General features: G+C 49.9%; 1 protein-coding gene across 1 annotated transcript in view; it reads left to right on the forward strand.

Moving 5' to 3' along the window:
• ELL (elongation factor for RNA polymerase II) overlaps positions 1-21,819 on the forward strand; it is a 49,362-nt gene extending 27,543 nt beyond the window's left edge. The window contains exons 3-12 of the mRNA XM_071452249.1: positions 1,128-1,249; positions 1,544-1,707; positions 4,577-4,830; positions 7,857-7,981; positions 10,907-11,003; positions 13,643-14,141; positions 16,567-16,633; positions 19,167-19,338; positions 20,184-20,228; positions 21,202-21,819. Coding sequence (XP_071308350.1) covers positions 1,128-1,249; positions 1,544-1,707; positions 4,577-4,830; positions 7,857-7,981; positions 10,907-11,003; positions 13,643-14,141; positions 16,567-16,633; positions 19,167-19,338; positions 20,184-20,228; positions 21,202-21,306 — 1,650 coding nt within the window. The 3' untranslated portion in view covers positions 21,307-21,819. The remainder of the gene's footprint in view (positions 1-1,127; positions 1,250-1,543; positions 1,708-4,576; positions 4,831-7,856; positions 7,982-10,906; positions 11,004-13,642; positions 14,142-16,566; positions 16,634-19,166; positions 19,339-20,183; positions 20,229-21,201) is intronic.
• Positions 21,820-25,279: the final 3,460 nt, after the last annotated feature.

Raw genomic sequence — 25,279 nt, forward strand, 5'->3', positions numbered from 1 at the left:
GGGGAGATAAATGAGGCTGCTCAGGGAGGGTCCAGCAGCACCCAAAAATCTGCTCCCAGCATTTCCAGCCCTGGATCCTGGGCATAACTTGTCCTGCTGTGTAAAGCAAGGCACAAGTCTGGGTTTCTGGAAGAAGGGAGCTCTGTTTGAGGGCAGGGGAGCGCCGTGCACGGGCTCGGCCCGAGGACGTGCTGTGGTTTAGCAGAGGGACACAGATCCCTGGGTTTTCCAGGCTGCTGGAGATGTCTGAGGGCTGGAGGAAACCACCCAAAACCCCTCCTGGCCCAGCACAGTCATGTGTGGATGCCACGGGCTACCTTGCTGGGAGTGCGTGTTCTCTGCGTAGATGTGGCAATCTGGGTAAATATAAACCCGTGTGGTAAAGCCTGGCCTAAAATAGGCTGGGGCTGGTGTTCCTTCTGGCTCAGCTTCTGGGAGCCATCTTAATTATCAAATATTGATGTGCTAGTAGAGCTCAGATGCTGACATTTCTGTTGGATCCTGAATGCAGAGGGGAGACAGTTTTCCCTTTTGGAAAATGAATGGCTGTGGTGGAGGGGGGGTGAAAAAAACAATGCAGGATGGCTGTGGAGTTGTCTGTGGAGCACACTTAATGCTTGATTAAATATTTAATTTAGCAGCAGCGTCACACTCTACTGTGAGCCATGAAATCTTGTTATGGAATTATAATTTCTTAAAAAAGAATAAGCATGCTACCTAGTGACCTGGCTTGTGCTATGTTTAGTGCTGGATCAGTAATTCTAAAGAAACGAGCCTCGAGTGTTTTACATTGAATATAAACAGTGGGAGCCAGTCTGTTTTGAGGCTGAATCAATAGAACTGGGTCAGACTCCTAGAGCAGGGTGGCTGTGGGCTCTGTTTGAGGCAGCTCTGTTCTCTCACAGCCACATCCATCCTCAGCTGCTCTTTCCCTCAGTCCCCTTTCCCTTCCCCTGCACACAGCGCAGATAACTGGGATTCTTCTGGCAGCCTCTGTGTGCAGTAACCCAGGTGCTTTCCTTGTTGCAAAACGCCTCAGAGCAGCCTGGCTGCAGGAGACCTGAGCTCTCCTGAGCCTGGGGTGACCCGAGTGACCAATGCTCTCCCTCCTCCTCCTCTCCGAGCAGCACATCGCCATCCCGAGGCCCGATCGACCGGCGGAAGTGAGGACCTTCACCTTTTATCTCTCCAATATTGGCAAGGACAGCCCCCAGGGGAGCTTTGACTGCATCCAGCAGTATGTGTCCAGGTGAGTGGGCATCCAAGGAAAACCCAGCCTTTTTTTTTTTGGTCGTTTTTATTTTTTTTTTACCCTCTCTTCTGGAGCATCTTTTCCCTAACAAAGCTTAATGCACGTTCTTCGTTTTTGGAGTCTTTCTGATCTGTTTTGATGTGGTTTTTTTGGGAAGCATTTAGTTCCCTCTCAGGTGCTCTGTGTGCCCCCCACTATTATTCAGCTAACACCCCCCAGCTGCCCCCCAGTGCCAGCCTGGTGTCCCTTTGCAGTGTCAGGAGTACCTTTTCCATTGCATTTCTCTTGCAGCAATGGCAATATCCACTTGGATTGCCTGGGAAGCATACAGGATAAAATCACCGTGTGTGCTACTGATGATTCCTACCAGAAGGCAAGGCAGAGCATGGCCCAGGCAGAGGAGGAGACTCGCAGCCGGAGCGCCATAGTCATTAAACCTGGGGGGAGATACGTAGGTAAGCAGCCACTCCTTCTGGGGCTCTGCACTCCAGCTGGGACTCAGCAGGCTCTGGAGGCAAATCCTGATCTTGTTGGCTTGGTTGTGGCCGTCTGAAAAGTTCCTGGAAGTGCTTTGTGGGTGATTTAGGGGGCTGCTCTCCTTGTGTTGCGTTGCCTTCGCTCCCATTGTCACCCCAAGGAGCTGTGGCTGCCCTGGAGGCGTCCGAGGTCAGGTTGGAGCAGCCCAAAGGTGTCCCTGCCCTGGCAGGGGGTGGCACTGGGTGATTTTAAGGTGGCACCCAGCCAGCAGCGCTGAGGGCTGTCCATGTGCAGAGCTCTGGCCTTGGGTCACGTCTGTCACATGGGCCCTGCTGAGCCCTCCCCGTGTCCCTGCTCCGGGCCAGCTCAGCCGAAAGTGCCACCCCCGTGGTGTCACAGCTGTGCCCCATGGCAGGGAGGACACAGGCAGCAGTGCCCTCTGTGACAAACACAGAGCAGCACTAGAGCAGCCTGGCACAGCCCTTCCCACCGTGACAGCAGCAGGAAAGCCTTGGCAGAGGAAATAAAACCATGGCAAATGACACAGGGAGCCTGCAGAGACCCAGGGCTCAGGGCCCTGCTTAAGCTCAGCTCACAGACTCTGGGCACAAACAGTAACCAGAATGCAGTTTCACTATATATATTTTTTTTTTTTTTCCTGAGGCAGCTGCTTTTCCTGCAGCCCATGTGATCTGCAGCCAGTCTCTTCTCAGAGGGATCTGTGATGAGGAGGATTGAGTTGCAAAATGTAGAACTGACCCAGGCTCATTGTCACAGCAGCCAAGTGCTCAAAGCTGAGAAAGGAGATAGTAATCAGGAAGGAAATGCATTGATTTCCCGTAGGCCAGAAGATTATTTTGTTTAGCTCCTCTTTGAGAACATTACAGTAAGTGCCTGAAGTTAAAGCTTCTGAGGGAGAAGATTCTCAATTTGCTTCCTGGAAAGATGGAGCAAAACTTTTTAAAATTAAAAATCCTCCTGGCTAAAACCTTTCAGTAGCCCGAAATGGAGACAGAGCCGTGTGGAGGCAGCAGGGGCAGAGCTCACAGGGCTCCTAGATAAGATGTCAGTCAGTGTTTGAGGAAGAGAGCTCTGCTCCAAGAAGGAAGGGCTTGGAAGGACAGTCCTGGTGTGGATCTGGAGTGCCAGCAGCATCAGCTGATTGCTGCAGGCTGGGCTGAGGGACAGGGCTGCTGCCTCTCACATTTCCAGGAGAACACGGAGCTCAGCACTCGAGTGCCTGTGGAGTCCTTCCAGGCGGCTCAGATGTGGAAAAATTTATAGGAAATGTTGAAATTGGAGAGCAGCAGGCCTTGCAGATGTGAGCTGACACTTGAATAAATAGATATGTAAATAGAGAGCTGCAGGTAAAGCTGCAGGGGATGTGTGCTTGCAGCCACACTAAATATGTGTGCATGCAGCCATAGACACGCACGTGTATAAATATTTGAAAATCCTTTGTGTCCTGGCTTAACTTGGTTTTTTCTTTTCCTATCACTGCACATTTTGGCTCCAGCCTTTAAATGGAAACCTCCCAACGTGATGTTTTTACTGTTCATGACCTGGCAAGAGTTAAGGCAGTTCTAGAAAGCTGACGAATCTTCTCTCGTCCCATTTCTGGAAACAAAATCCAGTTGACCTCAGGATTGTGGGATGTTTAACGTGCGCATTGGTGTTGTTCCCCCTCTCACCTCCCCTCAGCCCTGCTGAGGATGGGTCGTGCTTCCTCTCCCAGCACTGTGGTGTAGAATAAAAAGCCAGGAAATGGGGCCTGGGTTACGCAATGTGCAGCTCAGTAAAACAAACAGTGCAGACAATCCCCAGTATCTTCAGATGACTCAGTTGCAAACGTTGCTTCCTAGCAATGGAGCAGTGCCCTGCTGGAATAAACCTCCCAAACACTTGCAGTAAATGCTGGATGTTGTTTGTCCTGGTGAATGTCACTTTCTCCAGCCCAATGATTATTGATTGGATCTCCAGGTTTCTAGAGCTTGGAACCCACACGTTTTGGTTTCAGCTTTGCTTGGTTTGCCTTTGGTAGCAGGAACCTGCTCCTGTATTTGAAAGAGTCCCCATCCTTTGGTTTGGGCTCTGCTAAGAGGTGGTGTGAGGGGTCTGTCTCCCAGTAGGAATGGGAAGAATGAATTGTTGGGTTGTGCTGTCAGCAGCCAAGAACCAGAGTGGGGATGGAGCTGAGCTGCACTCCTGAGGCAGCTTTGTGTTGTCCCTGGTGTGCAGTGGAGAAGGGGTTATTCCATCAGCACCCTCATGAATAGGCTGATGGCCCAGTGTCAGCCCCATTCATGGGGCCGTGTTCGGAGGGGGAAGGGAGGTGACCCAGCCCCATAAAGTTCCTATTGTTCTAAAAGCAGAAACATCTGCTGGAGGAGCGTTTTTGCTGAGCTCAGCAGCGGGGAGCCGCTCGTTGACCAGTTCTGGTCTTTCCACTCCGTATTTCCCACTCTTCCACACAATAATGCAGAATTTTCCTCTCGTAGGGAGGGCAGAAATAGTTCGATTAACCGTGGGGGATACGTGCACTTGGGATAAATGAAAAGCTGGCAAACAAAGGGAGCTTTATGTGAGCTGGTGGCCAATAATGCTCAGGTTTCCAGAGCTCGGTGTTGCTGTTTACTCGTTCCAAGCTTGTCATGACCCATAAAGCTCACGGGACGCTCGCTCCGCCGGCGCGTCGGGACCGAGGGGGTGCGTGCTGCTGCTGCTGTTTGTCCTTCCCTGTCACCTCGTGCCACCTCCCAGGGCTGTGACGGACTCCGGGTCGGTGGTGACAGCCCACTGGCCTGTGCGAGGCGACTGCTGCACTTCACTATTCTCATCTCATTTTAGGCAAAAAGGTTCAGGTGCGTAAACCTGCACCAGGAGCTTCCGATGCTGTTCCCTCCAGGAAGCGCCCAACGCCAGTCAACCTTGCCAGTGCAATAAAGAGAGGCAATAGTGCCATTTCCCAGAGACCCTTCAAAGATAGGGTTGTGCACTTACTGGCACTAAAGCCTTATAAGAAACCTGAACTTATTCTCAGATTGCAGAAGGATGGACTTTCTCAGCAGGACAAGGATTTGCTGGATAACCTTCTGCAACAGGTTTGTACTCTGATGAAGGCAACGATTTAGGTAAAGGGAAAAAAAAAATAAATGTCTTGTCAGCCCCCCCTCCCTCCCCTGGCCGTGGAAGCTGTTATCTCCAGGCTGCAGCTGAGTGTGACTCTGAAGGCTGTGGGGGACACAGTTCTCAGCTCCCAGGGCTGGTGCAGAGATAGCAGGAGCCTCCCCTGGCTACGCCTCGGGTTAGGGGGGTACAGCCAAGCTGGATGGTCTTGGCTCACCAGATCAGTCCCTTTCAGAGGGACACTTCTGCTTGGTCATGGGGAGGATTCTCTTAACAGAGGATCTACAAATTATTTGATTATAACCTCTAAATCTCTATTTTATCCTCATGGACGTAAAGGAGCCGCGCTCTGTATTGGTACAGGTTTTGTATATGAAGGAAAAGATGTCCCCAGTTTTTTTGTACTCCTCAGAGCCCTTCCTGCTTGGAAGTGCCAGTGGTCAGGTGTGAAGATCATGCAGCTCCTTGCCAAGCAGATTCTTTGTGTGTCAAGTGTGAAAGCTGTCTCCAAGCTGAATCAGTTCCTAGCACTTTGAGTCACATTAAAGGTGCCATTTTAGACCTCACAGTAAACACCTTCATTGCTTTATTAAACACATCATTGCTATTTATTTAAATGCTGCAGCTGCCTTCTTCTGGACTGGAATCAATTCTGGAAAAAACTCCTTATTTTTGTTCTTTTTTACTCCTTTCCATACAGAATGAGACAGGAGTTCACTTTGCCCAAGGGCACAGGGCAGGTCGTATTAAAAACAGAGTCACAGCTGGCACAACTCGTTCCTTCCTTAGACTTTAATCCCAGAGCCCTCAATTTCCCAGCAGCTTTTTGCAGCACTTTTCCCAATCCTCTCGCTGAGTTTCAGAGCAGAGGGCTCCGTTTCTGCTGATGGTTTCTGACGGAGGCTGTGCCCCGGCCCTGGCGGGCGAGCGGCGCGTGCGGGGCCACCTCGCTCAGGCTGCTTTGGCTGTGAACGTGCAGCTCGTAAAGTTAATCCCTGTCAGCCCTCCCGGGGCTCCCATCCACGGGCAGACACAGATAAGCTAAAAATTACAGGCTGTGTTAAAGCTACACAGCTAAATCTGTCTAGGTGTGGGTTTCATTGTGCTCTTGCATCTCTCTCTCTCTCTCTCTCTCGCAGGACTCCGTGTTCCTGGCGGCCTTTTTGCCTCATTTTGCAAGGTTTCTATTTTTGGGAGGGTTGGGGTGGAGCTTGCAGAGTCCCACACGAGCAAAACAAGGAGGTAGCAGCTCTCAGCCTCTGTGCACAGAAAAATCCAAGTTGTTCTTCCCAGGCTCCAGGAGCAGGCAGGAAACAGAGAAATTCTGGGACAGTTGTTGCTTTTGGTTTTTGGGGTTTTTTTTTTGTGAAGGAGAACCTGGGTTGGCTTTTGTCTCCTGGGTGTGTTTACAGGGATACCTCGATGTAAAACAGCTCAAATTCTTGTTGTATTTTGGCTCAGGATTTTGGAAAGCTGACAGGACTGAAAGGAAAAACAAAGTGTTTGTCATGTAAACTGATAACTGGGCTTTCTATTTTTTGCTTATCAGGAGAGTTTGCCGTGCTGGTTGTGCAGCCTTTTGCTCTGAAATGCCTGGATTTTTAATATTTTTACATTAGGTTGTAGCCTCCCTAAAGCAAAAGCAGGGCAATCAGCAGCATCTTCAGTTCATTCAAGACTTCCCACTCCTTTGCTTGTTTTTGAGGCATTTTCCTGCTGTGTGGATAATAGAAATCCCTGAGCACAGCCACGTCCTGAATGGAGAACAGTAATCCCTAAACAGATGCACAAGATCCCCGAGCACTGAATAAAAGCATTTTCCACTTTCAAGGGTAGCAGTCCCTGAGCTGAGGGGCTCCAGCAGGGAATTTGGGCTGCAGCTGCTGCTTTGCCTGGCTGTGGGCAGAGCATTTGGCACCTGGGCCTCCTTATCCCCCTTCACAAACACATTGAAGGCTTTATTTCCATTTGGAACTTGCTCTGCTCTGCAGGCTGAGGCTGCCCAGAGGAGCTGCCCCATCCCTGGGAGTGTGCAAGGGCAGCTTGGAGCAATCTGGGATAATGGGAGCTGTCCCTGCCCTTGGAATCTGATGGAACCAGGCCATTCCATGGATCACCCAAGAGCTCTCACTCTCTGTGAAAGCCTCACTGGGGCTCTTTGCTTTGTTCCAACTCTGGATTTTCAGGCGTTTAGCAGCAGCAAGAAGTTAAATTTTCAGTCAGGCTGTGGAAAGACTGATCCAAGTGGGATAACTCTTTCCCAAGCTGTTTCCATTCTAGTCCAGCTCTGCCCATTCCAGCAGCTTCTCCTCTCTGTGCAGGCACCACGCAGGGCTTGTGGGGAAGCTGCACGGGGTAGGGTTGGAGAAAATGTCATGAGTGTGCTGAGCTCCCTGCAGTGCTCTGCTGGCTTCAAGCTGCAAATCCCAGGTTCTGTTCTTGCCCTGGAGAAGTTCTCCATGAAATCCAGGTGGTCCCAGGGCATTCTCTCACAGCTCCCTGAGAAAGCAGCTCTCTGTGGCCTGCTCTGTTGGCTCCTCAGTGAGAAATTATCTCCTGGCAATTGTTGACCAAGTTATGGCCCCCAGAGTTCCTCTTTGGCCATAAACTGCCCCATTTTGGCTGTGGGACAGGTGTGATAAGTGAACTGCCTGTTCCCATTAAGGCTTTATTTCCAGGTGTTTCCATCGAGTGGTGTTGTGCTGGTCCAGGCTCCCCAGGCTGAACAATCTCTTTGAGATATGACTTATTTCCCACTCAACTGGATGTGCTTTAGAAACTCATTATGAATTATTGCAGTGACAAGGCGAAAGGAAAGGCACACTTTGATTAAATAATCTTAATAATAAGGAAATGAAATATTAAAGTCTCTCCTTGTTCTCTGACATTACTAACAGCTGCTAAGTCTGCTCAGATTTTGCCTTCATCTTAGCTCTTGTTTGGTCGAGGAAGTGAGAAAATGAAACCCTAGTGATGCTTTTCCAAATTCATTCTGTTCCAGGTGGCAAATCTGAGTGCCAAGGACAGCACTTTCACACTGAAAGATTGTGTATACAAAGAAGTGCAGAAGGACTGGCCTGGCTACTCAGAAGGAGATCAGCAATTGTTGAAGAGGATCCTCGTTAGGTAATTAATGATCCATTTTCTTCTCTGTGATGTCACCCAGGGAAGGTTCTGTAAGTCAGGGTGACCAGGGTCTGTCAGCTGAGTGTGTGACTTCCTTTGGCATCATTTCAAACTGTCCATCACCCAGGGGCTGTAGGAGTGGACTAAAGTTGAATATCCAAGTGGATCCACTCTTCACACCCTCCTGGGCTGTCTTTAAATCCTTAGAGGCAAAGCTGGGGGGAACCTGCCAGGGAGCAGAGCTGGTGCAGTCGATGCTGCTGGTCTAAAGGCCTGGGAGATGAGGGGATCAAATGTCTCCAGCTCAGCTCTGCTTTGAAACTCTCCTTCCTTTTTCCCACATCTTCCTGTGCAGGCTCAAGTGTTTCATCCTAAATCTGAGATTGGGCTGAAATCGTGGATGTGTGGAAGAGCAAGAGGTTGTTCTGTAGGGATAAATCCCTTTAAAATGCTCCTGCTTGTCCTGCTTGGAGTGTGATCTCTGTTCCCATGTTCCCTCCTGGAACAGCCCTGAACTGACTCAGTTCATCCTTATTGCTGACATTTTTTTCCCTCTAGAGATATTTTCCTTAGGTGAAGCCTCCAAGCTTGGAAGCTTCTGCCTGGCAGGGAAAGAAATCTCCCAGTTTTACACAGAATTCTGCTCTCAGTGTTGATATTTTTCAGTGCCTCGGTTCAGATTTTGTCACGCAGGCAGAGCTTTTACTTGTGCTTTATTTTATTGCACTTTTGGTTAAGCTGAAGCACAGCAAGCTCTGTTTGAGCACTTCCCATGATTTAAAAGCACAATTGACTTGGAGATGAGACTTTTTAAACCAACAGAAAACTTGCACTCCAAGTGCTTTGGTGTGCTCAAGGAAAATCAAAACTCATTTAAATGGCCTTGATGTGAAATTATAATTAAAAGGAAAAATACAACTGCCATGCAATCTTTATGGCTTTCAAAAAAAAATTACCCAAAGTGAATTTTTCCCTGTAGAAAAGCCATGTTCACTGCTTTGTCTAGAATTGTGGCATTCACTTGGGCTGGGGTCTAAAAATAGACCTTGGAAAGGATGTATTCAACTGTACAAACAAAGCCCTGCTCAGGCAGTGCAGGTAATGAGGCTCCAAAATGGGAATAAACCACGTTGGGTTGGAGGCAGGAGCAGAACAGAAAAAGGGCACAGGAGGCAGCAGGGTTTGCATCGCCCACCCCGGGTTCAGGCCCTCCCAGCGGCCACTCCGTGCTCAGGAGCTGCAGTAATTAACACATCTGCAGTAATTAACGCATCTGCCGACACCCAGGCTGGCTCTAACTAAGCTTGGGTTAAACCAGCTCCTTTTCTCCTCCTTTTTTGATGTTTTCCATCCCTCTGGGGACCCCGGGCTGTGGGAGGTGTCCCAGCCTGGGTCTGGGTGAGCTTCCAGCTCCTTCCACCCCAAACCATTCCAGGACTGCCTGGAATCTTTCCTCTGCTGAGCCCAGTGCTTTCATGACTCCTGAAATCCATCATTAACAATGAGAAGATGTGACAGGCTTGCTCAACCAGCCCCCAAAAGCCACTTGGACTGGGTTATTTGGGCAGTGTCAGTGTCCCCGTGTTCACAGTCCCCAGGTCCTTTCCTTGAGCTGATCTGTGGCTGCTGAGGTTGTTTTAAATGAAATTAAAGCCAGGCCAGTGGTGACACTGCAGATGTCTGAATATTGCTGCAGCACAGCCCAAGGTTCAAGCTCAGGTTAAAAGCCAGATCTTGTCAAGTGCTGGGTGTTACCTCTGAGATAAATCTTCCCAATGTTTGAAGGATATGAGTGAGCTTTAATGCTGATTCCAGTTTCTTGGGAGAATTTAGAAGGGGGGTTATTCAGGCTCCACAGCTCCTGACAAACTGACTGCAGAGCTGCTTTATTAAAACCTTTAACCCTGAATTCTATTTTATTTTTCAGTTTGTCAGCTGCAACTTGATGCAAGAGTGGGTTTTTGGGTTTTTTTGGGGTTTTTTTTTTGGAATGATTAATTGAGGGGCAGTCTGGTGTCAGAATTGTTGGTCAAAGCTGGTGGGCTGGGAAAATACTCTGAGATCTGCAGAGGAGCAGAGCCCCAGCCTGGAGGGGAATTCGAGGGATTCTAATTGTACTTCTTGTTGCTACAAAAGGTTTTTTGTTTTTTTGTTTGTCCAATACCACAAATACAGCCCAGAGTAACTCTTGTTTTGCATGATGCAACTTAAAAGTATTATTGGGAAGCCCAAAATGTAAATCCTGGTGGACCAATAATACCTCAGCAGTTCCTGTTATAATGCTGCTTTTCCTGGACCCAGAGGAGCTTGCTGCTGAAAGGGCTCCTGTTGCCATAAAATGTTGTTTTAATGATGCTAATGAGTGGGAGAGTTTATTCCTCAACATCTGAGGTTGAGTTTCAGCCCCTCTTCAGTGAGCTTTGCTTTCTGGGTTGTCTCCGAAAGCAAACACTCAGCAGAAATTTGTTTAATTAATGTCTCCCTGAGCTGTATTTCAATCAGCAGGAATAATATCTGATATCCTTTACACCTTCAAATTCAGTGCCACTTTCACTGGTCTCCATGTGAATTATGTTTCTGAGGCTGGAATTAATTTGTTTTAATTCTTACGTCACCAGTTCAAGAGAAAAAAAGGTAAAATTGTCAAAAAAAGGAGTTCCAAATTCAACAGGGAATCCTTTCACGTGTCCAAGAGGTCCAAGGTGTCCCTTCCATTGCCAAAGAGCCACAAAAATCATGGGAAAGCAAGAAGGGGAAGAGGAATTCCAGTTTGTCATGGATATTTTCCCGTAGTAATTTCTCCTTGCCGGAGTTTGTCAGGGAGCAGGGCCTGAAGAAGCCCCTTTGTCCCAGCAGAGCCCCAGGTGTGCAGCAGTGCCAGCTGTGCCTGGCAGGGCCGTGAGCAGCCCTGGTTGTGTTTTGCAGGAAGCTGTGCCAGCCCCAGAACAGCGGCGCTTTCCAGGCAGAAGCTCCTTCCCTGAGCCCTCCAAAGGACACCCTCAGCTCCAGCTCTCCCCCCCAGGTGGGTGATCCCCCCCTGCCCCTGGCTGCTGGCTCCGGGCTGAGCTGTGCCTGTCTGCACCCTGGAATCACCTGCTGCTGGGCCAGGAGGTCCTTGGGGTTTTATTTCTCTTTTATTAACTTGGAGTCTCACTCTGGCTTTGCTCAGCATCTGTTTCTCCTCTGGACGTGGCTCAGCCAGGGCCTGTGGGGAGGATCTCTGACAGTGGAGGCTCAGGTTTGGTTTTAAGGGCTAAATTCCTTTAGCAGTGCCTCCATCCCTGCTGCAGTTCCTGGGAGAAGGAGCTTGTGTTTTCCTCATTACTAATAATTGAGTGGAACGAAGCTGTAATAAGCAGCTCCCAAACATGGCTGAGTTATTAAAACCCTTGACCTTTTGCAGCCTAATTGCTGTGACAGATCAGGGGCAGGTTAGGCTGCTCCTGCCTCAGAGATGCCAGAGCAGGGAGCTGTGAAAAGAACACTTTGCCTGCTTTTTCCATGACCATAAACCACACAGGAGCCACCTTTGACGTGTGGCTCGTCCCCGCTGCTCCCAGGATCTCCCAGCACAGGCATTGTGAAATGTTCTGCCTTCCCTGCTCCCAGTGTGGGTCAGCCCAGACAAGTTGAGTATTTATTCTTCTCCTGCCAATGGAATGTGTAATGCCTGCTTGTCTGGACAGACGCAGCGAGGATTAGTGGCAGGGAATATTAACAGGTAAAGAAATTATGTGCGCTCTGGCGCTGAGAGAGAGGCAATTCTCTGGTTGAGAACAAGGACTGTGTAACTTGTTTGCCAGGTAGCTGATTCCAAATCCTCTCCTGCTCTGCTGTGGGCATGTTCCTGGTGAATGAAGAATGATCACCTTCAAGTTAGCTCACAAAGATCCTGGTCTTGGGTCGTATTCCAAGGTTGAAAAATCATCCTGTTTCTCTGGCTGTCCATATTTTAAAGATCCAGAGGTGTTTAGGGTGAGGTTTTGATCTCAGAATGACCCAGCTGAAACCCTGGGTGGTTGGTTGTGTTGGATTTGGGAAAGGCTGGTGAAAAAGGGACAATCCAGTGTGGAATAGAAATGTTTCCAGCATGGTTCTGTCGTGTCAGACAGCAAACCACAGCACTGTGAGCTGTCACTTTTTTAATAGTCTCTGGCTGTAGTTTCTATTTAGAGAAATGGTTTGTAATGGGTGCAGTGCCAGCAGAGGATTGGGATTTGGTAGGCTGGAATGCAGAATATTTTGGGAAGGTTCAGCTGTGGAATGAAGGTGAAGAAGATTGGTCTGGTAATTCTAGAAAAGGGATGTATAGAACCCTCCTAACCAGAGAGATGAGTTTGGAGAAGCTGCCATTGGTTGTTTTTAGAGAAGAGGCTGTAAAATCTGGCAGATTTGTGAGCTGTGTCACCTGTTGGGAGCCCTGCAGATGGAGATGTCCCCTCCTGGGGGAGGTGGTGTTGCCAAGCCGGTCGGATGTGCTGTCCTTGCCCCTTGAGCTCAGTGGCAGAACCAGCAGCTCCTCCTTAATTACCCTGACAGCTGGAAAGAATCCCTGGCACTGAGCAGTGTCCTCAAGACCCCTGAGTTCGCAAAGAGAGAGAAAAACCCAGGTGAAAAAGAGGGAATTAGGGGCTGCTCCAGCCACCCTGCAGCCGCATCTCAGCCGCGGAACAACATTTCCATTCGCAAACGCGTCGCCATCCTGCCTGAGACAGAAGGAAAATAATGGATTATCCAAAAGAAATACCCAGAGCTATCGCTTGTTTTCCTCTGGGCACGGAATAATCTTTGGCTCAGAGCTGGTGCAGCCCCAGCTGCCAGGTGGGCACACAGTGAGGGCTGGCTGAGGTGCCTTTGGCTGGGCTCAGCCTGATGGATGGCTTCTTCCATGGAGCAGCTTTGCCAGGCTGGAGGCAGCTGGGAGCCACTTCCTTCTCTAGCCTTGCTCAGAAAAGGGTTCTCAGGTCACGTTGGCCCCTGTGACGTGGCTTTCTAGATGTCCCCTTCTGCCTGAGGTTCTGAGAACCCAGCGCTCGGCACTTCCTCCCCTCTTCCGGGCACTGCCTCGCTCTTGACGAGAGGAAGGGCTGAAGCTCTTGGCCACAGAGCTGGGAATGAAATGCAGAACTGCTGATCCCTCCCTGCTCCAGAGGGCTGGGCACGTTTTCCCTTCCCTTTGGAACCTTGGGGTGCTCAGGACAGATGTGTTTATCCCGGGATTGTTTGGGTTGGAAGGGAGCTTAAGGAGCATCCAGTGCCACCCCTGCCGTGGGCAGGGACACCTTCCACTGTCCCAGGCTGCCCCAAGCCCTGTCCAGCCTGGCCCTGGACACTTCCAGGGATATTCCCACTCTCCAATTGGCTGGGACAGGGGGAGGGTTTGGGTTCCAAAGGGCTGGGTGTGAAAGGAGCTGCAGTGAGAGCGGGCTGGGGCCGTGTGTGGATAATAGGGGAGGTCAGGAATTGCTGCTGGGATTCTCTGAGCTGTCCCACCAAACCGTGGGCTCTGGGAAGCATCTCGGGATGGATCAGCTGCTTTTCCCGGGGATGTTCCCTTCTCCCCTGTATTGCACCACCACCTAGTGGCAACACCCAGCTCCACTGCTGCGCCTTCAACGCCATTTAATTCTCTTTTTTTCCCCTCCCCGCTCTCCCTAACAGAAACGACCCTTACCTGTGGAGTTCATCGACCCCCTGGCCAACAAAAAGCCCAGGATCTCCCATTTGGCTCACAGAACTCAACCCACTCTCAACGGGAAGCTGAATTCCTCCAACGGGAAGGACAGCCTGGCCCCCCCTGCCCCTGCCCTGCCCCCGGAGCCCGTGAGCTCCAGTTCCTCCCTCCCGGCCCTGGAGCTGCCCAGGCCCCACGATCCCCTCTCGGATGTCAGCAACGACCTGACTCACAACGGCAGAGACTGTGAGAGCAGCACGGAGCCTCCCGAGAGACTGAGTCACCCCCTGCCCACAGACTGTGCCCAGAGCAGCAAACACAACTGCGGCTCCTACGTCAAATCCAAGAAAAAATCCAAAAAGCACAAAGACAAGGAGAAGGACAGGAAGGAGAAGAAGAGCGAGGAGAAGTGCAAAGAGGAGAAGCAGAACTGTGAAGTAATAAAAAATGCTGATTTAGTTAGTGTTGCCCAGGAGCAGGTCCCAGGTGAGTGGGGGCCCGGAGGTGCTTTGGCGTGGGCTGGGTGTGGTGCCAGGATTCCCTGCAGGAATGGGCACATCCTGGGCCACCCCAGCTGCTCTGGGGACCCAAATGCCAGCGCTGTCCTCCCTCCAAATCACCAGAGGTGCTTCCTCTCCACACACAGGCTATCAGGTTTTTCCTGTTTAACCTTCCGTGCTGTTTGGAGCTGCCTCAGAGTGTGTCATGTTTCTCCTGGTTAAATTAAAAGCTGGGGTAATCTGTGGGGATGAAAGGCTGGGAGCTGTGGGAAGAGCAGTGCAGCGCTTGTGTTGGCTCCTGTGATGACTGTTGTTTGGGTTTTTAATGAAAAGTTACTCACAAAAGCTTTTAAAAAATTGGCTACAAAAGAAACGATAGATAAACCTGGTGATAAATGCTGCTAGAGCAGTGGAGAACCAGCTCTTCCAGGCTGGAGGAGCTTCCTCACATCCCACTGGGGCTGGGGATTTATTTGTCCAAGGGCTGACACAGCAGTGAATCTCCACTGAGGTGGGGTGAAAACATTTTCCATCGAGCCACTGTTCCAAAGTCAGCTCCGTGCATTCTCAGAGCAGAGAATATTTCTTGGCTGATCCCATCCATTCCTCTTCCTGCTGTTTCCATGTTTTCTGCTGTTTGTTGCAGCTCCCCAGAGCACTGGGACTTTCCCTGCAGCCTCTGGGGATATCTGTTAAATTCCTTTGTGCATTTTCCTTCACCCTGTTACTATTTTCTACATTCCCCTTCCTCCTTGGTGCATGAAAATCCTCCAGTTTTGGCTCCCAAAGGACAATTTTTTGAAATGGAAACTCCTTTACTGGATTCCTGGAAAGGGGGAGTTTCTCAGGGTGTTGGGATTGAGCTGGTCCCTTCCCCTTCCCCACGGGCTTTACAGCAGTGACAAAATTCATTTTGGTGGCTCAGCTAAGGACAGTCCATGGGGCTGATGGGTGTGTGGCACTGCAGAACTGAGAGTTCTTCTACTTTTGTGTCAATCACAGGGGTTTTTTTTCTGTGAATTTTGTGTTTCTTCCACGTTGTTTCTCTTCCCCATGAGCCTCTGGAGAGACACTCACACGTTCTCTCTTTTTGTCTTATAAATACCCAAATTCCTGGGAAGCTGCTGAGCCTCCTCCACCACCTTTTCTGCTTCTCTTTGCTGTTTAATTCCCGGATTTTTGTTAATTACTGGGAGCTGGGGTTTGTTCCTGCTGCTGTTCTGAGGTAACGAACGCGAGCTGGGCTGGGAGCAGTCACAAACAGGATGTGGTCAGTGCTGCTTGGATCCTGGACAGCCAGGGCTGGGATGTTTTCCTTCTGTGGGTAGCACCAGCCTCGTCCTGCTCCCTCCCCACATTCCCCCTGGAGCTGTAGGGAGGCAGAGAATCACAAAAGGTTTGGCTTGGAAGGACCCTTAAAGCTCTTCTGCTTCCACCACCTGCCGTGGGCAGGGACACCTCGGAGTTTCTCCCAGGAATTTTGTTCCAGAGGCTCTGGAGGGGCCTTTGGGGTCCTTTCAGTCAGTAGGTGGCACTCACAGGCAGAACAAACCTCCTGTGTGCCTGCTCTGCATCTTCCAGGCTGTGGTCAGGAAAGGGGGAAAGCAGGAGGAGCTGCAGCAGGAGTTTGGGATTGGGATGGATTCAGGAACCCTGGCTTTGTGCCATCCTCCCATCCTGCTCAGGAAAGCTTTTCCCTGGAAATCCAGAGGAAATTCAGGGTACTGCTGACTCAGGTTGTGCAGCTGGGTGTGCTGAGGCTTTGGAATGTAACACACAATTTGTGGAAAATGTCCCTTTCCAAGGGTGGATCCAGCTGCTTTCCCCCTCCCATTTATCCTGCGCTGCTTGGTGGATGTGCAGGGTGAGTCTGCTTTAGGTTTATTCTGTTCTCCCTTCAGTTTCTGAGCATTCTTTAATGCCTGGATTTGTGTTGGGAGCTGCATTCCCTAAAATCCTCTCTGTGGTGCCCTGCTCTGGGATATTAATTCAGGAATCTCACCCTGGAGAGGCCCAGAGGAGTCTCTCGAGTGTGGAAGCAGCAGAGCAGAAGTTTCACCTTGCCCAGCTCAGCTCTGTGGGCTCAGGGCTGTGTTTTCCTCCTTCCCAGTGCTGCTCTCAGTGTTATCCCACTCCAGGCACTGTTTATCCACCGGTTAAATTCAGATTTTTTTGCTGCTCGGTGCACAGGCTGATGTTGGTGTTGTTTTGCTGACAGACAAATACTGGAGGAGCCTTGAACTTTCAGCCACCTTGTTGTGGCTCCTCTGCCTCTGTCGGTTCCAAGCAAAACAGAAATCCTTTAGAATTCCATAAACTGTGTGTTTCAGGCAAGTTTTACGAGTTAGGAGCTGAATTGCAAAGAGCTTTGAAGTTTCAGAACATCTATAAACAAATCTTTATTTTTTCAGGTTTAAATGGAACATGCAATAATTCTAGTGTACCAACATCAACTTCAGACATGCCAGATTATTTATTGTAAGTATGTTTATCAGTTGCTTCATCACTCTGGGGTCATGTTCCAAGCTAAGAAATCACAACGTGCTGGGGATTTTTGTTGGACTTTTTGTGTTATTTGATAGAACTTTGTTAGGTGGGTGTAAGGGAAAGAGTAAACCCAGCTCTGCAGATTAATAGTTGAGGCTAAACTTGATATCAAAGCTGGGTTTTACCTCCTTGAGGAGTTCAGGGTTATCTCCTATAAATTGTTCAAGCACTTCAAGAAACATTTCATACCTTAGAGGGGTTTGTAAGGATTAAACATCTCCACGTTCCAGCTGGAAACTTGGGATAATCTGCTGGGGAAGGCAGGGCAAGGAAGGATTGGGGCTGCTTTGTTAATTCTTGCCCTCTTCAGAGCCAAGATCATCTCCATAAAGCAGTGAAATATTCTTTCCTAGGAGGCTCTAACCCCTGGGTTAGGATCTGAGCTGTTTCTTGACTCTTTAATCAGATCCCCCCGAGGTTAATTCAACAAGCAAAGCCCAAAATTCCCTGTGAAGGGAGCCCAGAATCTGCATCAACCCAAACCTGTTCTAAACAAAGCTTTGGGGCGAGGGCAGAACTTGTAGCTGGGGGGGGAAATTCTCTGTGCATGTCCCAGCCTTGGGGGAAAATTCTCTGTGCATGTCCCAGCCTTGGGGGCTGTTGCCATCAGAGCTGGTTTGGCTGTGCTGGGATTGCTGGGAGGGAAGGGATGGAGGAGGAGGAGGAGGAGGAAGCTCTAGGGCAGATAAAGGCTTCTGCTGTGGTTGTGCTGGATCAGCCATACAAACAACCCCTTCAAGGTGACGTTTTTAGGGTTATTCCAAAGAATTCGTGTGGCTGCGGGGAAAAATTCTGGGTTTTTTCTCTCACCCACGTGCTGGTCCCTCCCAAAATGGGATCTTGCAGCTCCTTGGGCTCTCCCCAGAGAAACTGGGAGAGGTTTCTGAGCTCTGGGAGCTCTGTGGTCTCACCCAGGATGATCTGACTGGTTTGTGCCCAGCTCCTCAGATTCTGAGACCTGTCAGTGCTGTTTGATGCTCTTTATCCTGTGTGGGTGGTTCTTTATCCCACCCCTGGCAAGGACTCTGTTCTAGAAGCTTAGAGCACGTAAAAAGTTAAAGCACTGAAAGTTTCCCCTGAATCTGAGGCCTAAATCAGCTTTTCCATGTTCAGGCACCACACTGGCCTTGCTGCAGGGAGGCAAATTAGAGCCATCACCTACCAACAGATGAGTTTTACCTTCAGAGAGGGCTGTGAAAATCAGCTTTAATGGCTTTTTGTTGAGCAAAATACCTTCCAAAAGGCCCCCAAAGGCACATCAGTTCAACCTGAGCTCGGGACACGTCAAGTGTCTCTAGAAGGTGCTGGAAATAGAGCTGCTGGTGGAAAAAAATACTGACTAAAGCTCCTCACCGTGGTTTCTTGTCATGCTCTTGCCACATAATCGCCCTGCCAGCGTTTTGCAACGATGGCTCAATGCTTTTTGTGTTCCTTTAAAGACTCTCAGCACTGGAAGCATCATATTCCTGCTGTTCCAATGCCTGGCACAGATGCAGAACTCCATGTTCTGCGGGCCAGCAGGAGTCAGAGGAGCTGTACAGCACTATCTGAGTGTCCTCCTCCACCCCCAGCTGCTCCAGGCTTGGCTCTACCTGCCCATTCCACCCTATCTGGCAGAGATAGGGAGTTTTGGGAGCAAACATTGTTTGTTTTACAGGAGGTCAAGGCAACAATCCCTGGTGGTTGCCTCCATAATTTGCTACTTTAATACAAGTCAGGAGAGGAAACGGCCTCAGGCTGCACCAGGGGAGGTTGGGATGGGACATGAGGGAGAATTTCTTCACTGGGACAGGGAATCACCATCCCTGGAGGGATTTGGGGATGTGGTTTAGTGGTGGCCTTGGCAGTGCTGGGATTTGATCTTGGAGGGGTTTCCAGCTTTAACCCCAGAATGGTTTGGTCTGGAATGAGCTGAAGCCCATCCAGTCCCACCCTGCCATGGGCAGAGACACCTTCCACATCCCAGGGTGCTCCAGACACTTCCAGGGATGAGACAACCACAGCTTCTCTGGGAATCCCATCCCAGACCCTTCACAGTGAAGAATTCCTTCCCAAAACCCCATTTAGATGCTCCTGTGATCCTCAGTTATCCACGATTTTGTTTCCAGGCTCATCCCCCTGTGCTCAGCACTGCCACAACCCAGAGAGAACCCCCCAAAACCAATCCCCCTAAACCAATCCCCTCCTCAAAACCCACTGACCTCAAAACCCACTGACCTCAAAACCCATTCCTTCCCAAAACCCCATTTAGGTGCTTCTGTCATCCTCAATTATCCACGATTTTGTTTCCAGGCTCATCCCCCGGTGCTCCTCACCACCACAACCCAGAGAGAATCCCTAAAACCAATCTCCTCCCAGAGAGAATCCCTAAAACCAATCTCCCCCCAGAGAGAATCCCTAAAACCAATCTCCCCCAGACCAACCCCCCCTCCAAGCCCATTGACCAGAGCCTTTTCCCCTGCAGAAAATACGCAGCCATTTCCTCCTCGGAGCAGCGTCAGAGCTACAAAAACGACTTCAACGCGGAGTACAACGAGTACCGGGACTTGCACGCCCGGATAGAGCGGATAACCCGACGGTTCACCCAGCTGGACGCCAAGCTGAAGCAGCTTCTGCAGGGCTCTGAGGAGTACAAGGTAGGAGGAGAGCTGGGGGAGCTCCCTGTGCACGTGGCAGGGCTGCAGGGCTTTGGTCCTGCTCTCCTTGGGCCGGGCCGGTGTCTGAATTCCAGCCCCGGAGCTGCTGGGGAACGTGCGCACAGCTGACAGCCATGGGGAATGCTCCTAACCCAGCTCTGTGCTGCTCCTTTTGCAGGCTGGAGCCACATCATGGGACTTGTTGACAAGGAAAGGCCTCAGTGAGACAATTGGTGTCCTTAGCCAAAAGCTGCTGGAAGCTATTAGTGTATCCCAGCCAGAAAAACTCATATTTGCACATATGGGAGCGTATCAGGGCTGGAAGGGGAGTTAGCACGGGGTCATCTGTTCCTCTGCAATCTTTGATCTTAATAATGCAGCATTATTGGGCTTGTCAGAGCGATTTTTAAAGAGTTTTAGCTATTCATTAGCTTGAAGAAGTGAGTCTCGTCGAGGATAATAAACAGATTTTTACAGAGCACCTATTGTGCTAAGCACAGCTTCCTCCCTCAAACCTCCTGCCCTTCTCCTTGCAAAATTCCTCACTGGATTGTTTTTAGATCTTGCTGGGGGGAGAAAAAAGATAAGTTGTGGCTTTGGAAATGTGAATTATCCTGGAATCCAGGTGCTTGTCACAGGTGAGAAATGAAGCTTCACCCTTCTGTGTCAGCTCCAGGATATCCATGGAATCAGAGCTGGTTTGGATCTGCCCAGGGAAGCCATGGAGGGGGCAGATTTTGGTTGGAATTTGGAGGAATTGTGTACATTGAGCCATCAGTAAATACCTACTGCAGAACTGAAAATAATGCCCTATTTTTTTTCTCTCTCTTTATTTTTTTTTTTAGACCATCCACGATCAAATTTTACAGGAATATCGGAAAATTAAAAAGGTAAGGGAATGTCCTTGGCCACAGGCGGCTTTTGGGTGGTGCCCCTGGTGTGACTGAAAGAGATGGGCCCTTGCCAAGAGCAAACCCAGGCTCTGAGGCAATTCCAGCAGATCTTTGTTCAGCTCCAGCCCATCCCTAAAAGCAGCTCAGAAAGGGTTTGGGGGGAGCTGGGAGTGCCCCTGGATCCTGGGATCGCTGAGCCGTGGCCCTGGCACAATGGGTGTGTGCACTCAGGGCCTTTATCTCTCCAGGGAAGGAACAGTTTGTGTTTCACATGCACAGGATCCCAGCTGGGATCAGCCTCTGGAGCTCTGGCCCTGGATTTTTTGGAGTTTGGGGCACGTAAAATTTCAGTATTTTTATGCAAAGCGTCCGCACACCAGTGGGGATCTGGGGGTTTTTTCTTTTAAATAAGTGAATATGGTCCTGAGCCCTGTTGTCCTGAGGGATTTGGGAGCTCTTTGGAGATATTCCCTGCATGTTGGAAATTCATCTTTGTCCCAGAGCCTCTGAGGTGGGGGCAGAGGGCAGGTGGGGATTGTTGGAAGCCCAGTTAGGCTGGGCCTAACTCAGGTGTGCTCCTTCCCCGTGAGGAGGCTCCTGGAGCTGGATAATGCTGAAAAGGGAATTTATTCTTGGCTGGGTTTGGTCAGAACAGGATTATGTTAAAGAGGGATCTAAAAAAGCTCCTTTCCATGGTTTTAAGCTGAAAGAGGGGAGGTTCAGGTGGGATATCAGGAGGAAATCCTTCCCTGGGAGGGAATGGGGTGGAATTCCCAGAGAAGCTGTGGCTGCCCCTGGATCCCTGTGAGTGTTGGATGGGGCTTGGGATGAGACGATCTTTGCCTTCCCTCCAACCCAAACCAGCCCATGATCTGCTCTGTGCTATCAAGGCTCAGCTTTGATTTGTCCAGAACCTTTCCCACCTCTGCACTTCCATTTTTTTTTTGTTTTGTTTTGTTTTGTCTTGCAGACAAACCCCAACTACAGCCAAGAGAAGAACCGCTGCGAATACCTCCACAACAAACTGGCCCACATCAAAAAACTGATAGCAGAGTATGACCAGCAGCAGTTTTAGCTGCCACTCACCCCTGGACTGGGTAGGGCAAACCAAAATCCAGTCACCCTGGACGTTACGTTCCCTTTTGTACACCCAAAATCCCTTTCAGAGACGAGCATTAATTCCTCGTGGTTGAAGAACTTGGGGATGACTTTAAGATGCCAGATCTGTCATGTCCACGTCCAGCACGCTCCTCCCGAGTTTTTAAGCCTCTCTGAATGTTGGAATGTAACAAATGGATAACAAAAAGCAAACAGACAAAAAAAAAAAAAAAAAAAGAAAAAAAATTCTGCTTATTTGAAGCCAGCGTTTGACACCTAAGGGAAAACTTGCCTAAAGTGACCGAAGCTCCCAAAGGTTAAGAATCTGTAGTTTTCATGGATTAAAAGTTTGGCATGAAGTTGTAATTGCCCAGCTCCACGTGGGTTACAAATTGTCCTGCAAATGGTGAGGAACTGGAATTGCTGCTAGGACTGTTTGGAATGAGAGCTGTGTGCTCCCGGCTCCGCGGAAATACACCACGTTCCCTGAGCTCTGCTTGTCTGGCCCTGCTTTGTCTTTGGCATCCTCGGGGTGGGGAGGGCTGGTGGCAGCACAGGGGGTCCCCTGGGGCTCAGCACCTTGGCCAGGGCAGAGGTGGATCCCAAAAAAAGAAAAGAAACCAAACCCCCAAACCCCCTTTTTTTCCTCGGCTTTGCGCGTTTGGGTGCAAACCTCCTGCCCAGTCTGCCCAGTTCACCTCCAGCCACCAGTGCTGGTGAGATGGAGACCAGTCTGGCTCTGACTTTTCTAATTTTCTACCAAGGCAGCCAATTTTATTAATTGCTAATGAGACTGTGGTCTATTTTTGTATCAAAGAAAAAAGCATCTTTTTTCTAAAACTGTGCCTCCCTTTTCCTTTTAGGCCAAGTGCTTGGGACCCTTTCCTTGCAGTATTACTCCAAGTGACCCAGGAGTCACCCAGAGGAGTGACTTTATTCCTTGATCCGTGGCAGGAGGGGGTGGGGGGTGCTCTGCTTTCTCCTGGGATATTTTTTATTTTTATTTTTTGTGTCTGTGTGTGTGTCTCTGCAAGGCAGCAGCAGCAAATCCTTGTGAGAGCAGCAAGGTGCTGGTTTCCCACGCGGATCCCTTCCACTGGTGTGCTTGAGCTCAGCCAGCTTCTCCCTGCAGCCCTGCTTCCTGATTTTTTTATTTAATTCTTTACTTTGGATTGAAGGGAACGTTTCAGAGTATGGCCAGGGTGTGAGAAACACTCCAAAAAGCACAAAGGTGTCCTTTAACTCTGCCGTTCCTTTCTTTCTCTCCCCTCTCCCCTTTCTAATCCTGCCAGCCTGTGGGATTTGACTTCTCCCCGCTTCCGTTTATCTCAAAGTAAAGGATTCCTTCCCTGTGGAGTCTCCTTCCCTTGGAGGTGGCACTGAGGAGCCTTTCACCCTTTGAAGGAGAGGAATGGCAGAGTTAAGGGGGGAAACACTTCTTACAACAAGGAGTTGTTTTGAGTTTGGTTTGTTTTTTTTTACTTGCCCCAAACAAAACGTGGGTCCATCTGCTGTATTAAAAATAGGAGATAAAATTACTAATTATTATAATTTCACACAGCCAGGGCTAATTATTATTATTATTATTATTATATTATAATTTCATTGTTGTCACACAGCCAGGGCCACTGCTTTTGCTTTGTCACTTTATTCTGAGGTCTCTCCCTGTGCATCCTCAGCAGGGCTTTGCCATCCCCTTCTCCAAGGGAGAGGTGACAGGGACACGGTGATGCCACCAGCCTTCCACTGGCCCTGGAGAAGGGGGCTGCAGAAGGCTCTTCCTGCCCAAGAAGCACAGGGGGAGCACCCCAGAACCCCCCAGGCCATTCCTGCTGGGAACCTGGGGGTCAGGAACGCTTTGCTCCCATCCCTCCCTGCATCAGAGCTGGAGGTCGGGGAGCGCTGGGGCAGCACCACCTGCCCTGGAGCTCCTGGAAAACGCTGGGGGTTCTGAGGCCGGGAGCTTTGTCCGGGCATCTGGGAGCTCCAGGGATCCCTGCTGGGAATTCCGGCCGGGCTGGGGGAGCCCTGGGGGTCTGGGAGGGGATGAGGAGCCCCTGGCACGTCCCAAATCCTCAGCAAATCCCCAAACCCGCTCTGGGATCGGCACTGCACAGCCCAGCGCCGCCGTTCTGGGGTGGAAAATGGGAATTTCCCCAGCGCTGGGGCTCGGGGGCTTCGTTCCGGCTGCGGAGGAGGCGGAACTCGGGATGGCAGAAGAGGCAGCAGCTACAAACCCAGGATGGGTAAATTCTTCCATGGAAACACTTCTCCTGATCCTTAATATTTTGAAAGGAGGGTGGTTGTTTTTTTTTTTTTTTTTTTTTTGTTGTTGTTGTTGTTGTTGTTGCTTGGGGAGGGGGGGATAGAGATGGATCTCAATCTTTATACATCTGCTATAAGATATTTTTGCAAACAGAGTTGTATACAAAGATGTATTGTGTACATTTACATGTATATTCTGGAACTTCTAAAAAATTTGAATATAAAAAAAAACCCTGAAAATATTTAATTAATTATCCAAACTGTGAGACCCAATTAGCATCCACCAACTTCCTGCTTCACTTTTCTTTTGGACTGTGTTAAAGAATTGTAGTCGAATCTGCCTTTTTTTTTCTTTTTTTTTTTTTTTTTTTTTTTCTTTTTAGAGACAACGAAGCTTAGGCAAAATTTTGTGCTTTTTGGGTTAATAGAAACCAGTTCTAGGTGATTTAAGTATGATCTTAACTTATTGATACTGTGTTTTACTTTGTAATATTGTACTGTGGATAAAAACTATATTGAGCCATGGAGTTGGAGTTTACAAAAGAGCTTTTCACTTTGCCAAAATGTTACAATTTCAAGGCAGCATAGTCTTCAGCTTTCCTAATCTTTTTTCTTAAGAGCTAGTGTCCTTTTTTTGTACACTAAAAAAGCTGAATGCTGATTTTGCAACATATAATAAATTCACTGTATTGGAAAACAAGCAGACAATAAGGTTGTGGATTTCTTTTCAGTGCTTCTCCCTGCAAGGAAACTCAAAAGGGAAAGGTGATAAATGGCTGGCGTGGAGCTTGGAAGCAGGAAACGGGAAGGAACCGGGTCACTTGAGCGAGCTCAAGTGTCAGAGCAGGGAGTAGGTGAGAAAGAGGAGAGGGAAGAGGAGCCTGGAGCGGGGCAGCTCCTTGGAACGCTGGGCTGGGCTCAGCCTCCAGCGCTGGCACCAGCTGGGGGCTCCCCACTGCAGCACCCTCGGGCATTTTGGAGGAAAAGCTGCTCTGGAGGAGGCTCCGGATGCTGCTGGGGGCTCGGGGATGCTCAGAAACCAGCGAGGGGAGTGGGGACAGCCTGGCACGGACCCTGCCGCAGCTCCCACCTCCTCCCCTGGCTGAATCATCCCGGAGACGCTCAGGATGCAAAGGGCACCTGAGCTGTGTCGGGAGTGTCCCTTGCCTTGCTGGCACCGGGGGTTCCTCTGGCCCTGCCCTCAGCAGCAGCCCCGGGGCTGGATGGAGCCGGCACAATAAAACCAAGGATGAAACGACTCAGGAGTGCAGGGCTTTGGAGCAGCCGCTGTGTTGGTGCTGCCTCCCTCCTGAGCACAGCGAGCAGCACAAACTCAGGGCTGGAGGCCACAGGTGCTGCTGGCCCCGCGTTCCCGTGTCTGTAACGCGTTCCCTTGGGCTCTGGGGATTGTCCCTCCTAAACCGCACACGGTGGAGAAGGTGACAATCGTCCGGGGCTCAAATAACGCTGTACAGAGTCTTGGTTTATTTGTTAAAAGGTGTCCTTGTCCTTGCAAGCTGACACGGCAGCACCCGCACCGGGAGACACCGGTGGGACTCGGCCACGGAGCAGAAGCTGAGCCCAGGCTCTTGCAAATCCCCGAATCCTCCAGTTTTAGTTTCAGACGTGGCCTCTGAGCCAAGCTCTGCACCCCGGGCCCCCTTCAGCCTCTGTGAGCCTCCCCC

Source organism: Agelaius tricolor, unplaced genomic scaffold, assembly GCF_023055355.1.
Source record: "Agelaius tricolor isolate 1412-34295 unplaced genomic scaffold, bAgeTri1.0.p SCAF_33, whole genome shotgun sequence".
Classification (NCBI taxonomy): domain Eukaryota; kingdom Metazoa; phylum Chordata; class Aves; order Passeriformes; family Icteridae; genus Agelaius; species Agelaius tricolor.